Below are 17,087 nucleotides of genomic sequence, written 5' to 3'. Positions count from 1 at the left end.
TGAATGTAACACAGAACTAAATATAATGACAAAATAAAGATTAGTATGCAGGCAATGTGCTTTGCCATAGTATTGTTTTGAATAAAATCTAAGTTATGCGATGTGTAGAAAACTAACAATTCACTAATATTAGTTTTCCTTTTGATGATACATCTTTTGTTGTTGCTCTTAATTAAAAATGTACACACTTAAAAGCTAACAGTTTGATAGCTGCTTTCGTTTGGAAATTAAAAAAGTAAAATATGTATTTTATGTGTGTTTTTTGAAGTATTACAATTTCAGAATTTACTTCATTGTTTTTAGCTATATAAAATAAGAGTTGATGGCTTCAAACAACTCTATTACAAAAATACTAATTATTTCTATATAAATACATTTCACAGTCCATCTGAGATACTAAAGTATCTTAGTTCTCTCCAAGATACTTTATTACACCAAAATCACTTCAGAAAACCAATGCTTTCATGTTGATAGTGCAGGTATACTGTGCTATATACAGGAGTAAAGATATCATTAGAAAAAATTTTGATCTCATGAAATGACATACTTGGCATAAGTTACTTAAGGGCTTTCAATTTTAAAATCATAAAACCTCCATTTAAGAAGAAAAAAATACTTCTAAAAAATTCAACACATATCAGAGCTCCCAATATGTGCCAGGCACTGTATGTCAAAGTAACATCCTAATTTATTCAGTGCCTGATTATAAAATGACTACATCTGTAACATTAAGGTATCTTGAAACTGCAAAACCCTCAATACACCCCCTTCCCCCGAACCTGCACTCTGCCCCAAACGCACACCCATAGGCTTTTACATGTTGTAAGATAAGGCACCAGAAAGCTCTGACCCAGTAATTCATGTCATTTCCATGACACTCTTGTAGCTGAGATCAACAAGAATAGAATTAAACAAATGCTATTCCTGCCTTTATTCAGTCCTTCTGCCCTCAAGTCCTTGACCTGTATTCCTTCCTCTAAACACCAAAAATGATATGTCCTGAAATGTAACTTATTTTAGTATTCTTAATACTTTTAAGTATTCTTAATAATAAGCATAAGATATATCTACTCTATATTGGTACATACTTGTAGTCAAAACAAAAATTTCCCATAACAGGTAGCTTTCTACACAGTTTAAAATCTGACTTGAAAAAATTAACATTATTTTCTATATACTGGAAAATTTCTAAAACTAGATGTAGATGTTAGACGCATAAGCTACTTAAAACACAAGTGGAAACTAGTTACACCTATACATAATACACAATTTACTATTTTCATTTTTTGTTGTCTTCTGGAAAAAGTTATGTAAAAATGAGGAGCTAAAAAAATGTCTTTCTAAAGGGAAATTACAGAACATTTTCATTAACAAAACTTAAATGAGTCAAACATGTTTTTAAGATTTATAGCATAAAATATTCCAATAAAATCATATTTTATAATTAGTCTAAGTTGCCTTAGAAGGTAACTTAATTATTTTGTTTCTGGAAATTTAAAATAAAATAACAGCATGTTTACTTTGAGAATCTAACAAAGAGGAAGATATAGTAAATAAAATTTTAAAGAACGCATTTAATTATCATAGTCTTAAAATTTACAAGGCAGTTCAAAAGAACACATACTGATATTTTCAAATTTGTGTGTTTATAAACTCAAAAATGTAAAACAGGGAATAGTTTCTTAAAATATTGTATTTGTGCAAATTCAGATATAAGTATAGCTAATAAAACAGTTTACGTTAACTATTTCCCTTAAAAGTTAACTTCAAAAAGAATAATTATATGAACAAATACTCTTTTAGAAGTAGTTGAGGGAACTAAAATATCTATAACGATCCCTAACTATACCCATACTGATTTTCTCCTATCCTTTTCTTCTACCCCTCATTCATAGTAGATGATAAAATACAAAGTTAAATTATTACTGTGGTCATCTGGCCTTGATCATATCCAAAGTTATTTATCTAAACCTAGGCCTTCTGTAGAAAATCGGTGGTCAAATCCTAAAGGTATCCCTTTACCTCACTGCAGAATTTCCCCAGGCTCCATGCTTGTCTGTGAGAATGTTGATAATTTTCTGGATTAGCTGAGTTGCTGTCACATGGTCTCGATATTTAGCTGCTCTTATCAAATGATCACACATCTTCTCATCTTCTCGTTTGTCTGCAGAGTACTGGGCACACAGTGACTTGAATAGGAAAAAATAAACATCTATTAATACTATAAGAACATACAACTACAATAAAATAGCCTCTAACATGAACTGAACCAACCAAAACTTTAAAATTACTTTTATATCCCTCATTAACTGAACTGAGATTTAGTGATCTACTACCCCAGTACAACAATCCCCCAAGAATTTATTTCTCTGAAGTCATTTATAAGATACACTCAGAAGTTGTTTTTAAGGAGACCTAAATAACTGGAAGACACCAACCATGTGAAGATGCAGGGATCCACTTTACAAGTAGCAAGAATGGGGCTGCAAAGCACTCCAGGCAAAGTGACTCAGAGGAAGGAGAGTAAAAAATGAGTTTGGAGAAGCAGGCAGAGGCTGCACCATTTAGTACTGAGTCACTACACTAAGGAGTTTAGATTTTAATTTAATGCAGTGGGATACTGGAGGAAATTTTTAAGCTGGAGAGTGATGTGATTGATATATATATTAAAATGATCTCTATAGGTCTATTTAAAGAATAGATTATAGGGGCACCTAAGTGGCTCAGTTAGTTAAGTGACTTCGGCTCAGGCCTGATCTCACAGTTCATGAGTTTGAGCCCCACATCAGGCTCTGTGCTGACACCTTGGAACCTGGAGCCTGTTTCAGATTCTGTGTCTCCCTCTCTCTCTGTCCCTGCCCTATTTGTGCACTCTCTTTCTCTCTGTCTCTCTCTCTCTCTCTCTCTCAAAAATAAACAAATATTTAAAAATAAATAAAGAGTGGATTATAGCAGAAGAAAAGTTAAGAAGAGAGACCAGTCATGAGGCCACCACAGAGGTCCAGAAAACAGACACTGGTGGCTTGCAATAGTAAACCAGGCTAATTCTCAACAACCTTACAAGATGACAAAAAGTTTGCTCTTTTAAACCGTAGCTATGCAAAATGAATCAACAGTACTGGAACCACCCAGGAATTTATAAAAAATGCAGAATTATAGGCCTAGTCCACACCTACTAAATCAGAATCCAAATCTTAATGAGAACCCAAGGTGATTTATATATTAAAGTTTGAAAAGTGCTGTCTTTGATATCATCAATTTTACCAAAAAATGTTAGGATTCATTAGCAATAACCAGATACAGTATAATCACTAAGTTTTAAGACAATTATTTCTTCTGAAATTCAGATTCTCCTGGTGTTATTATTATACTGACTAGTTAATATATTGCTAAAAGCAGGAAAGCAAAGATTAATGTAAACTTTATCTTTAATTCTATTCACAGAACCTACTGGGCTCCTCCTCTTAACTTCCAAATGCAAGTTCTCATATACAAGCACATGTATACATAACCAATGGGAAGTTATAAAAATTTGATGTTGGAACACATATTACTAGTTTATGTGTATGATACACATTGTGATTTCCTGCCTTTCTACTGTATTCTGGTTCAAGTAGATTGTTGCCACACACTACCCCCTAGCACTGCCCCAATAAAAAGAGAGGGCACTAACTATCGTAAACCAGTTTGGGTAATCATTACACCCACAATGACAAACTAGCTCAGGGGAAGGCACTCAACCTAACTGATGCATTAAGATGGTCAAAACTTTTGCTGGAAATTTCTTTCCTTCTTGTTAGGGTGTAAAATACGGAAGTACCTTAATTCCAGGAGTGTTGAAAGCTCTCTCTATACCATGAAGAAGGCTAGCCTGGGGATACAGCCAAAACCCAAAGTGAGCAGAGCTATGAGAATTACAGAAACATAGAGCTGATTCCAAAGAGAATCATGAACTTCTGAGTCAAAAACTAGCCTATCTTTAGACTTTCTGCTGAGACTTTTTCTTTTAAACTTTTTATGAGACTCTATAAACTCCTCTTTATTCATTGGCCAGTATGAATTAGGTTTTCCATTCATAACATCAAAAACAACCCAACTGATAGGGTGTTTATGTATATGACTAAGGAATCAAATATTTCTTAGTCTATGTAAAGCACGAGCCAATGAGGATCAAAGTTGCATTATCTTGATAGCCTTTGCCTGGGAGAATCCCCATTCCCTTCAGATTGGTAGGAGGGAAGTGGTAATAAAAGTATATTACTGACATTAAATTACTAAAGCTAAAAACTGATTTTTTAAAAATTTTATGTGTTTACTTTTTGTATTTAGAGAGAGGGAGGGAGGGAGAGACTGTGTGCCCGAGCAGGGGATAGGGGCAGAGAGAGGGAGAGAGAATCTTATGCAGGCTACATGCTCAGTGAGGAGCCCATCATGGGGCTCAATCCCACAACCCTGTTATCATGACCTGAAATGAAATCAAGAGTTAGATGCTCAACCAACTGAGCTATGAAGGTGCCTCTAAAAATTATTTTTAATAATAACATATACCAAAAGTAATTAGAGGAACATCCAAACTGCTATGAAGGAAGATAGAAAATGGAAGGGTTTGAGAACATATATGAATATGTATTACACACACACACACATGCACACACACACAAATAAACATGAGATGGAAAAGCAAAGTAAAAACCAGATTGAAGTATCATCCTTGGAAGTATCTCCTATCAGTCTTGGGCAACTAATTTGTTTTGCTTCTTCAGGTCTAATTGTCCTCACCTGCAAAATGAAGGGATTATACTAGCTCTAAGAATTGGACAACTAGAAGATTTGAGGCAACCTCGTATTTTTTGTACACTGGTAAAAGCAAATTATTTATTTTACTTAAACACTGATGTGGAGAAAACAAATCATGTTAGCAACTAGAATAATTTGTAAGAAATTAAAGGAAAATATCATATTGCACATATCAAAAAACACGGAGTCAAACCATAAGACAATTCGATTTGTCAAAAATATGATTTGGGAAAATAAAAAAATACGATTACGAAATACTCGAAGAAGCAGCAGTTTAAGTGAAGATAACTAGGGAATTATTCCATTGCAACAAAAATATCAACTGCTATGTGTTATTTTCAGAGATAGATTAAAGAACCAGGCAGCATGCTATAGGTTACTTCATATCTAACTCAACCATACACTAAAATCAAAAAGACAAAATGGTAAACATTTGAAGATTTTTATATCTTCAGCATTCAACACTATATCCATAAATCTGCCCTAACCTCACCTGATAAGAGGAAATTAATGATGAAAATTAGAAAATTATTGGCTTTAATACTCCCCTCAACACCATATACAGTAATATTAAACAGTACCAAAAAGAGCAAAAAAATTTTTTGAATGGCTTCTTTTTCTGTTATTAATATTAGAATAATTTAATTTTAGCAAATTTATTTGTAAACATTTGGTAAGTTATTAGACTGTGCTTGGAAAGGCATAATTCTAAACATAAGAGTCTAAGGTAAGCTAAATAGTAAAATGGTTTAAAGTGTTCTTTAATGGATCCTCCTTTACAATTTAAACAGCAACTTTTCATATCTGACATAAAATCTATAGATATAAATCACATTAAAGGGCTATTCTTTCCCGATTATCAATCTCTGTCTCATTGTGGAACATTAGAGTCACATTCTGACCTTAAAACATGATAAAAGGAAACCAAACAAGAATGTTTTCTAAAGATATAATGAACTTATATCTATTTTAAAAAAATCTTTAAGATGTAATTTGAACACGTTCTTATTAGAAACCAATAATATATTCTTTGTATGGTATATCATTCACAGTGAAGAACAGATGAGGAATATTTGCTTCAAGATCAAATACATATTACTTACTGCTGGAGTATATATTTGTGAATGTATATGTGCTTGTGGTTGGAGACTGAGTGGAGGTACACCAAGAAACCCTACTGTCCTGTCAATAAAATCAACAGCCAGGTCTAATACTTTCACTCAGTTTTACTTTACACCAACTTTTCAGTTTTCCCATTTTTAAGCAACACATAAACTGGGTAATATGACATCACAACAATGACAAGAAAAATATCTGAACCTAAACAAAAATATCTGAATCTAAAAAGAAAAGAAGTAAGCATCCTGGGAAATGATAGTTCAAATATATTTGACTATTGCTAAAGAAATGTAAGACTTATTACTGTAGAATAAATAAATATAAGACAAATAAACCTACTTCTTAAAAGAAATTAATTTAATTGCAGGGAAAAGATAAAATAATAACTGAAGACAGAAACAATTTAGACTGGCCATTTATAATTCAGGCAACTATTTCAGCTCTTTAAATGTAAATGAAAACATAAGAACAGTATCACATTCAGTCTTTCCTTCCAGATGCTACATCTCTACCTAACTTCACTATTGTCCTTTGTATGAAAGCTCAGGGAGCAATAAACTTAAAATGAAGCAGATTCCTCTAGTATCCTCCTGTCATTGCTTCCTTCCTGATGGTCAAACTTTTTCCTTTATTATTTCTCATTATGAAATTCTGGCATTTCCTTAAGGCTTTGCCAAATGTCCTTTGGCAAGATCATTCACTCCCACATCATCTCCTATTATCTATTGAGAGCCACATTTCAAATTTTTCATATCTGCCTGAGCTGTTTTCCTGAACTCTGAGCCCACATTTCTAAATGCAAGATAGTCTCCAATTATCCAATAAGCACCTAAAATTCAAAATGTACAACACTGCAATTACCATCTTTATCCCAAACATGCTACTATACTTCTCTCATCTGTGACTTCTCAATTTCCCTTTCTTCATATCTCTTCATCCCATTTCAGCAAAACTCATTTACTTCTTACCACTTATCACTCTTACCACCTACCTAAGACAGATCTTTGTAAGTTCACAACTCAGTTCTTGAAATAATCTTTTAATTGCTCTCTTACAAACAGTCCCAGAATTACTTCAAGAATTTATTTTGGTTTTGCACACATATATACCCTACTCTTTAAAAAGTACATAATTGTCTAAACTAATGAACAATTAGGACCAAATTTTACTAGCTAAGGCCTTGTGGCCTTCTATAATTCATCAGTGTGGTATATTACCCTTCAACATGCCTGCCTATGAATCCTTATGCCACATACACTTGCATCTTATGCTATTCCCCAAATATCTATTTTTAAGACATTCTCAAGAGTTAGGAAACCTATTTCTCCTATAGCTTTTATATGTGAAACAAGGTTAAAGATGTCTATTGAGAAGGTAAGATAGAAACATGAAGGATAAATGACTAGAGAAGAGGAAGTTACTCAGAGAGAGAAATGCAGATAGAGGTCCTTTTGATTTTTAGCAGAATATACAGCCTGAAAAAAAATGTAAAAAGTTCCAAAATAATTGAAAATTAAATAGTTCAATTCCAAATAACTTATGGATCAAAGATAAAATCACCAGGAAAATTAGAAAAATTTGTGATAATTAGATAAGGCCGAATTTAAATGAAAATGTACAGCTTTAAATGTTATATTATAAAATTTTAAATATTTAAGGAAGAAATAATACAAACCTTAAACACTTTTCACATGATAGAAGCTAAGCAATATACTGAGATTAACTTTACAATATGGGAATAGAAAACAAAAAAAAAACTAATCCAATTTGTGTAAATAAACACAAAATCCATAATAAAACATTAGCATTCAGCTATACATAAAATTAAGTATACACACCATGATGAAGAGTTTAACCATGAAATGGAAGATTGATTTAATATCTGAATATCAATCAGTATAATTCACCATATAACAAAAAAAGAAGAAAAACATATCACACCAGTTTTTTTTTTTGAAGCATTTTACAACATTCAGAACCATTTCATGATTAAAAAAAACAAACGACACTCCACAAACTAGGAATAGAAAGAGATTTTCTAAACCTTAGGAAGCACATCTATGAATATCATTCAACTAAAACTGGTGATAAAACAAGTATGTCCTCTCTCTCATGACTTCCACTCAATATTGTAACAGGGTTCAAACCAGTTCAAATGACAGATTAAAAGAAGAAATAAAAACACAGTTTGAAAAAGGAGTAACAGTATTTGTAGATATGTTCATGTATGTAATAATCCTAAAGGTTCTGGGAAAAAACACTAAAACTTGTAAGTAAAGCTGACAAGATTCTTAGATACAAGGTCAATATATTGATATATAAGGTCTACATAATGGCAATACCCAACTGGAAAATGAAAATAATAATATTAACAAAAGCATTAAAATATAAAATAAACTTAAAAATATACAAAGCTATACAATGAAAACCATAAAACACTGCTAATAGAAATTAAAGAAAACTAAGTGGAAAAATAGACAATGTTTAGTAGATTTTAAAACCTCAAATTGTCAAAATACCTACTCTCTTCAAATTGATTTTATGGATTCAACACAATCTTAATTAAAAATTAAGCAGCTTTTCTTATGGTTATTGACAAGCTGATTCTAAAACATATGAACAAGGTGCCTGGTTGGCTCAGTCAGTTGAGCATCCTACTCTTGATTTCAGATCGGCTCATGATCTCAGAGTTCCTGAGATGCAGCCCTACATCAGGTTGTAGGCTGACAGTTTACAGCCTGTTTGGGATTCATCTCTCTCTCTCTCTCTCTCTCTCTCTCTCTCTCTCTCATTCTGCCCCTCCACAGCTCGCATATGCACCCTCACTCTCTTTCTCAAAATAAATAAACTTAAAAAAATAAAATATATGAACAAAAGAAAACAATAACAAAACAGTCTTACATAACAAAAAAAACCTGCAGAATTTACACGATTTAAATAATGCTATAAAATGTGAAATTAAGAGTTTATCTTGTTAAATTAAGAAAGAATATCTTTTGAACAATTGGTGTTAGAACATCCAGCCACTCACAAAACAAAGAAACTTGTTTTCCCTTAATACTATAAACAAAATGTTTAATTCAAAATGAATCAAAGATCTAGATACAAAAATTGTAACACTTCTCTAGAAGAAAACATAGCAGAAAATCTTATGACCCTGGGGTAGGCAGAAAATTCTTACAGTGACATTTTTAGACATAAAAGGAACTATAAAAGAAAATCATAACTATAAAGAAACTAATATATTAAACTTTACCAAAAATTATAAAATCTTCTCTTTAAAAGGTACCATTTAGAAAATGAAAAGATAAGCCACAAACTGGGACAAAATATTCACCATACATACAACTAGCAATCAATTTTCTTACAAGATAAATGAAAAACTCTTACAACTCAAAAAGGCAAACAAACCAATTTAATACAGTAATGGACAAAAACACTTGCAATGACATGGATGGAGCTAGAATGTATTATGCTAAGCGAAATAAGTCAATCAAAGAAAGACAAGTATGTCATATGTGGAATTGAAGAAAGACAAAGAAAGTCTTATGTGGAATTTAAGAAACAAGACAGATGAACGTATGGGAATGAGGGGGTGAAGAGAAGAGAGGGAAATAAACCACAAGAGACCCTTACAGGTTGACAGAGGGTGGGTAGGAAATGGCCTAGATAGGTGATAGGTACTAAGGAGGGCACGTGTTGTGAGAAGCACTGGGTGTGGTACATAAGCGATGAATCACTGAATTCTACTCAGGAAACCAACACAGCACGATAGGTTAAGTAACTAAAGTTTAAGTTGTAAAAAAAAAAAAAAAAAAAGGAGGAATCATGAGAAATAATAAATGTTTGTTGTTTCAAGTACAAAAAAAATTAAATTAAATTAAATTTAAAAAGGAGGAAAAAAATAAAATTATAGGCAAAGGATTTGAACAGACACCTCACAAAAGATATACAAATGACTAATAAGTCATGAGAAGATGCTTAATCAACAGGGAAACTGAAATAAAAACCACAATAAGCTATCACTAGATATGCAATAGAAGGGATAAAATTTAAAAGCCCCGCAATGTCAAATATTGGCAAGGATCTATGGAGCAAGTGGAACTCTTGTACCTACCTAGCTGGTTAGACTGTAAAATCCACTAATCCAGTAAAGTAAAAACTACTTTAGAAAATAGTTTGGCAGTTTCTTGCAAATTTAAAAATATACTCAGAACAGCACCTAGCAATTCCACTCCTAGGTATTTCAACATAAAGAGGAACATATTTTCACAAAACTATATTGCATGAAAATGCCCCTAGTGCATTTCATAAAAGCCAAACATTAGAGGTAACCCAATATCCATCTAAACCTGAATAGATAAAGTAATACTACTCAGTAATAAAAAGAAACAAATGAGTGATATACATAATAATATGGATGAGTACCAAAAACTGCATGCTGACCAGAAGAATCCACTAGAATCCATGAGAGTACCTACTATATAATTCCATTTATATGAAATTATATAGTATACAAAACTATCTATAATAGCAAAAACCAGATGAGCAGTTGCCAGGGGTTGCGTGTATATACGTAAAGAGGAACTGACCAAAATGAATCACGGGGGAATTCTCAGAGATGACAGAAACTTTGTTACTTGACTATGACAGTTCCACAAGTGTATACACTAGTCAAAACTCATTAAATTATATACCTAAAATGGATGTGTTTCATTATATATAAACTATACTTCAATAAAATTTATTTCACACGTTTTAAAAAAGTGAATAGGGTACTACTGACAGAGAAGAAAGTAGCTCAAATATATCCAAAAAAATCTGCTCATATAGCAAATAGGTAAATGCCCTCTACAAATCAATAAAGAAAAGACATATAACCAATAAGAAACTGGGTAAGAGACAAACACGTACACAAAAATACTTTTTTAAAAAATAAATATATAACAAGGAGAAAAGATACATAGCTTCATTCGTAAATGAAATCCAAATAAAAAACAATGAAGTTACCAGAACACCACTAGAATACTAAGACAAAAAGTACTGATCAATTTTTGATGACAATGCGGAGTATGGGAACAGCTATGCACTGATATTGGTAGTGATACACACTTTTGCAAGGTACTATGGCAATATCTATTAAAATTGAAACCATAAATACTTTACAGTCAAGTAAGTCTACCCTACAGAAATGCATAAGTATTTACACCAAAAGACTTGTAAAACTATTAAAACTATCACGATAGTTAAAAACTGGAAACCTAATTAAAAGAGTAGAAGAGATTATGAAAAACTAATCATCTATTCATGTAATGGTATACCATACAGCATTGAAAATGACATAGGAAAAATATAACATTCAATTTCACAAAAAATGTTCAATAATGCTACATCAAAACACATGCTTCATGATTCCATTCATATAAAGTTCAAAAACTGCTGAAGAAATTACAATACTAAAAGACATATACTTAAGTTTGGAAAGTAAAAACAAAAGCAAATAAGTACTCCATAAAAATCAGAACAATATTTAGCTCAATGGGGCAAAAAGGAATTGATTGGATAAACATAAAGGGCTTCTCCCAAGCACTTTCTTTTAGTCAAGAAAAGGAGGTAAATGAATAATGTTAAGTGCACACTGTTTCTAGAGTTGTTTCAGTATGTTTTACGAGAAATAGATTATTAAGCAAATTTTCATTAAGTCTGCATATTATCATGAAATAAAAATAAATCCCAGTTAAAAAGTTCAAGGCTAAAATCTTAAAAATATTATATAAGGCTTTAGTATTAAATAAGCACTTGAACTATATTGGTTTTACAAGTTTTATATTTTAAACTTTTTTTTAAGAAACATATACTTGCTTTTAAAAACAAAAAAGTAATGACATGTGAAATAAAAAGAAAGTTCAGCCTTCTACCTCCTCCCAGGCTGGCTAGTTGTTTTCTACAGGGGTAATTACTATTAACAGTAATATATAGTTCCCATATAACTGGAATCAAACTATAAATCATTCCATGTTAGGAGATATAGTTCTACCTTTTTTCTTTCAGCTACACATAGAGTATTACATTTTTAGTTAATTAAACATACCTTCTGGTAAACACCTTTAAATGCACTACCTTAATTCCCAATTTATCTCAAAATCTCTTACACTATAAATTACTTATCTCATGGGAAAACATTTAAAAAGAAAATCACCTAAGGGACAACTAAAGAAGCTTTTCAATATTTGACTTTTGGATGTCTTTGTTCTTGATCCCTTAACTCAGATTTAAAGTCTAATAGTTAAAAAAATAAAAAATAAAAAGTTAACCACAGAAATCTTACAAAGACTCCTGAAAAAGACTTAGAAAAATGAAAGCTTAACAACCTCAACAGAAAACGAAAGTCAACCAATGACAATGTGTGACAGCCCCCTTTAATTCTGAAGTGATTCCTCTGTCATCCAACGCCTCAAAGTATTGATTTCTCTCAGCATGAAAAAGCCTAAGCCAATGAAACAGATATAGCATCATCCCCCCGATAATAGCATTCAAGGTTAAAACAGGCAGATCACTTATCAAAGTATCTCTTCTATTTCTTATTGTTTTAATGGACTGGACAAAATGTTTTGGGTTTTTATCTCTACAAACTCTAGTCTTCAAACAATATTTTAAAATAATTTGGAGATTAATAAAGGTGTTTTTACTTTAGACTTTTGATTAAAAAACTTATACTAAAATGCTTTTACACAGTATTTGTAACTTGTCTTGCGACTTTCATTATGCTAAATATTAACTTAAACAAACTGATTTCATATAAAGCCTGCAGACATCATATACCCGTAAGTAAATAAAGTAAAATGTGATTATTACCTGTGGTCAATAAAATTAACTTGGAATTTAAACAGATAGGGTTAAACTCAATCATTGTGTTTTTAAAAGTCATAATATGAGAAATATATCATTACAAAAAAGTATATAATTGTACACACATACATACACACACATAAACATGGAGAAAATCAAGAAATTTCAATGTCTTAACCTTTGCTTTTTGCTAATCTGCACAAGAGCTAGATGATCTTAAGCAAATCCTATCATCTTTTAACTCAACATAACTACCTAACCAGATTTTTTAAGAACACAAAACTAGAGTTTCTTACTTGTATTAGGTTAATATGATCAAATACATACACTACTACAAATAGGTAAGTCTTACATTTAAATTTCAATTTTAAGTATTTTATGAAGAAGCATGAAAACCAAAGAGATTAAAAAAAAAAGTGATTAAACCATAATTAACACTGTGGTTTAGAACAGACTTTACAGCCAAATACTTGAATTTAAATCTTGGATGTGACACATTCATGCTTAGGCAAATTATTTAAACCTCTGTGCCTCAGTTTCCTCATATAAAAAAAAGGATATAATATGATATGTTTTTTGGAAGGATCAGATAAGAATAGAAATGAAACAATTAGAACTTTCCAGGCATATAGTAAGTAACATCTAACATTTATTGTAGGCTTAGTCATGAAATGAACAAGTTACACAGCAAACAGTCCCTTTCTTCCACTATCTCAGTATATCTGAGAAACAGGAGATTAAAAATAAATACAATATGAGAAAACTGCTAAGAGAGATACATATGGTGTATTTGGGAGGAGCAAGCAAGAAAGAATATCCCGAATCTGAGAGAGTTTCAAACAGAACTTAAAGGCTACATAACTATTCACCAAGAAGGAAAGGCTTATTTAAGATAGAAAAAATAAAATACAGCAAAATAAAAAGGCAAAAAAGAGAACAGCTCAAATAAACACCTTTTTAAAAAGAGTAACAAAATAAGACATGTAATTCACACAGCCCTCTCTTCTCAAATCTCCCAATAGACACCTGTTTATATTTTCTTTGTGCAATATTGTGATTTATAAGTCACGTATATGTGGTCATTCAGAAGACCACAATATATAATTGGTCTTTACCCATAGTTCCTGGCTTACAACTCTTGAAACCCCTGGTATTTCTTAAGTGTTGAGGGTTATAAAGGTGTCTTTTGTTACATTAATGAGGTGACTACTGGGCCCACCCCTCCCCCCCCCCCACAGGTTGGGAGCTGATTCTGAGAAGGACCAACCATGTGGTTAAAGTGTTGGCAATTTTCTGTTCCCACCTCTCCTCTGACTTTCTGGAAGTGGAGAGGGAACAGAGGTTAAATCAGCCAATGGCTAATAACTTAGTCAAACATGACTATAAAATGAAGCCTCCATAAAAACCCAAAAGGACAGCTCTTTGGTCTCTTTTGGAGAGCTTCTGGTTTGGGGAACCAGATGGTTTCCCCATGTCATCAAGTCAAGCCCCAACCTCCGCAAGAGCCAACGTTCCTTTGTTCAGGGGCTCACTCTATGTACCTCTTGATCTGGCTGTTGATTCATACTCTTTATCATATCCTTTAATAATCTGGTATATATACGTGTTTCCCTGAGTTCTGCAAACAGCTCTAGCAAATTAATTGAAACTAAAAGGGAAGTATTTAGAACCTCCAATATGTAGCCAGTTTGTTAGAAGCACAGGTAACAGCCTGGGGCTGGGCATCTGAAGTGGAGAGTGAGAAGCAGTCTTGCATAACTGAACCCTTAACCTGTGGAATGTGATGCTAATTTTGGATACACAGTGTCATGTCAGATCTGAGTTCCTACACACTCTCATATCTGAGAATTGCTTGGTGTTGTGTGGGCGTGGGGGACAGATCCCCCATTCCATGTTAGAATTAGGTCTAGGTACCCTAAAAGACCTTGGGTGCCTATGTGTTTTTACTTATTTCTTTCCAAACAAAATTATTACTCAAAAGTTTATATATATCATTCAACATATACTTAACTATATTTGTATCAACAGAATACTGTTATATTGCTACAAGTTCTTCAATTCTTATTCAAACGTATTGTTAACATAGACTAATTCAAAATGACACAACTGAATATGAACTGTTTTTTAGAAACTGTTCTCAAACTATCTGTAATAAAGAAAGTTTTTATTTTTACTTTAAGAAAATGATGCTTTAAAAAGTATTCTGACATTGCCAGACATTCAAGCTATAAAAGTTTCTAAATACTCATTTAATTTCTGTACTTACCTCTTTGTGGACTTGTTATAAACAATTTGCTCAGCAGACCATATTTAAGCAGGACTAACCCAACAGATAAATAGAAGGGATCTATTTTATCAACTCAAGTACTGCCATCTTCCTTTCTATGATAAAATAACTCATTTTATATTTGGAACTTTACTTTGCACACTAATAAACCAGAAATAACAGAAGACAAAATTCTAATTTCATGTGAGCAATTTTTAAGTGATGTGTATGAAATACACTATGAAGACTTTAAGTTAGCTTACTTTCTTCTCTATCTTTATTTTAAAATTCATTAGGAAAAGGCAATTTTTACACTAACACATAATTTAGTCAACTGTTAAGACAACCAGGACATATGGTAAACTAAAAGTTTAAACACAGACTACATATATTCATAAAAAAATCTATTCAAATCTTTTCTTACAAGAGATTTTTCAATAGTATTAAGAAGTATAGCCTTCTATCAATAATATATTTTGCATGATTAGAATATACTGGAAGATACAAAGAAAAAATATTTTTCATTTTGGATTTAATTTGATAAGTGCTGCTCATAAGTATGAGTTCAATCTTACCTATGCTGTAGCCTTTGTTTTTTCTAACTTCCCACATTTAGTGGAGTGCCCAGCAATATAGCTATGTTTTTTAAAGCTAGAGAAGGATCACTTACAATCTTCAATGCAAGGCAGAAACATTGGCTTAAATGGTTCTTCCTTTGCCCCAACAATGACAGCACTTTTACTTTCACAAGTGACTCTGAAATGTATGATGTTTAAAAATAATGTGTGCATACATATGCCCTGTTTAGGTATGGATATAGTCTGAGCAAAACTTTCCCATAGAAAACTGAGAGCAGCAAAAAATTAAAAATAGAACCACCCTACGACCTAGCAATTGCATTAATAGGTATTTATCCAAAGGATACAGGAGTGCTGATTCAAAGGGGTACATTCACCCTATGTTTATAACAACACTATCGACAAAAGCCAAAATATGGAAAGAGTCCAAATGTCCATTGACTGATGAATGGATAAAGAAGACACACACACACAATGGAATATTACTCAGCAATCAAAAAGAATGAAATTTTGCCATATGCAACAACACAGATGGAACCAGAGTGTATTATGCTAAGTGAAATGTCAGTCAAAGAAAGACAAGTATCATATGATTTCACTCATATGTGGAATTTAAGATACAAAACAGATGATCATTAGGGAAGAGAAGCAAAAATAATATAAAAACAGAGAGTGAGACAAACCATAAGAGACTCTTAAATACAGAGAATAGACTAAGGGTTGCTGGTGGGGTGTTGGGTGAGAGTATGGGCTCAATGGGCGAGGGGCATTAAGGAGGATACTTGTTGGAATGAGCACTGGGTGTTATATGTAAGTGATGAATCACTAAATTCTATTTCTGAAATCATTATTACACATATGTTAACCAACATATAAATTTAAAATAAATAAATAATAAACATAATTTTAAGGAAGGAAGGAAGGAAGGAAGGAAGGAAGGAAGGAAGGAAGGAAGAAAACTGAGAACAGAAAATGTTGTGACCCCAGCTATTCAATCTGGCCCTTATCAAGAAGCTGAAATAGAAAGTGAGACATGTTAAATCACATATTGGAAAGATCTCTAAAAATAGTGCATTCCAGACTGAATACATGAGACTCTGGAAATACACTAAGAAATATGACTGCATAGTTCAAGTAAAGAACATATACTAAAACATATATAGTAAATTGGGGTGGGAATTTTCCCTTAATGAATATGATAGTCACATTGTCAATCAACCTGAGGAAAGAAAAGAGAATTTAGAATGAAGACTACCAACATTCTCTTCTCTCCAAGAATGGAGGCAGGTGGGCCTGTACTATAAGAAGAAGGAATATGGTCTGGATCTCTCGATGTGGAAGAGCTGACTTAGCCCCTTGAAAGATGGCAAAGGGACAAGCCTGGAGAAACAGATCAAGAAAGGGTCAAGAGAAAACATCCTAGGCAGAAGCACAGCCTGTGAATTCCAGGAAATACAATATCCGCTACTGAGATTTAT

The 17,087-nt window shown here is 32.4% G+C and overlaps 1 protein-coding gene across 7 annotated transcripts in view; it reads right to left on the bottom strand.

The window, feature by feature from the left end:
* LRBA (LPS responsive beige-like anchor protein) overlaps positions 1–17,087 on the bottom strand; it is a 772,087-nt gene that overhangs the window by 377,238 nt on the left and 377,762 nt on the right. For all 7 annotated transcript variants that reach the window (XM_040472514.1, XM_040472528.1, XM_040472537.1 and 4 more), the window contains exon 37: positions 2,023–2,189. In XM_040472514.1, coding sequence (XP_040328448.1) covers positions 2,023–2,189 — 167 coding nt within the window. The remainder of the gene's footprint in view (positions 1–2,022; positions 2,190–17,087) is intronic.

This window comes from Herpailurus yagouaroundi, unplaced genomic scaffold (genome assembly GCF_014898765.1).
Source record: "Herpailurus yagouaroundi ecotype Mexico unplaced genomic scaffold, PumYag 28, whole genome shotgun sequence".
Lineage (NCBI taxonomy): Eukaryota > Metazoa > Chordata > Mammalia > Carnivora > Felidae > Herpailurus > Herpailurus yagouaroundi.
Note: the sequence above shows the minus strand (reverse complement) of the source record. Positions and strands in the feature narration are given on the sequence as shown.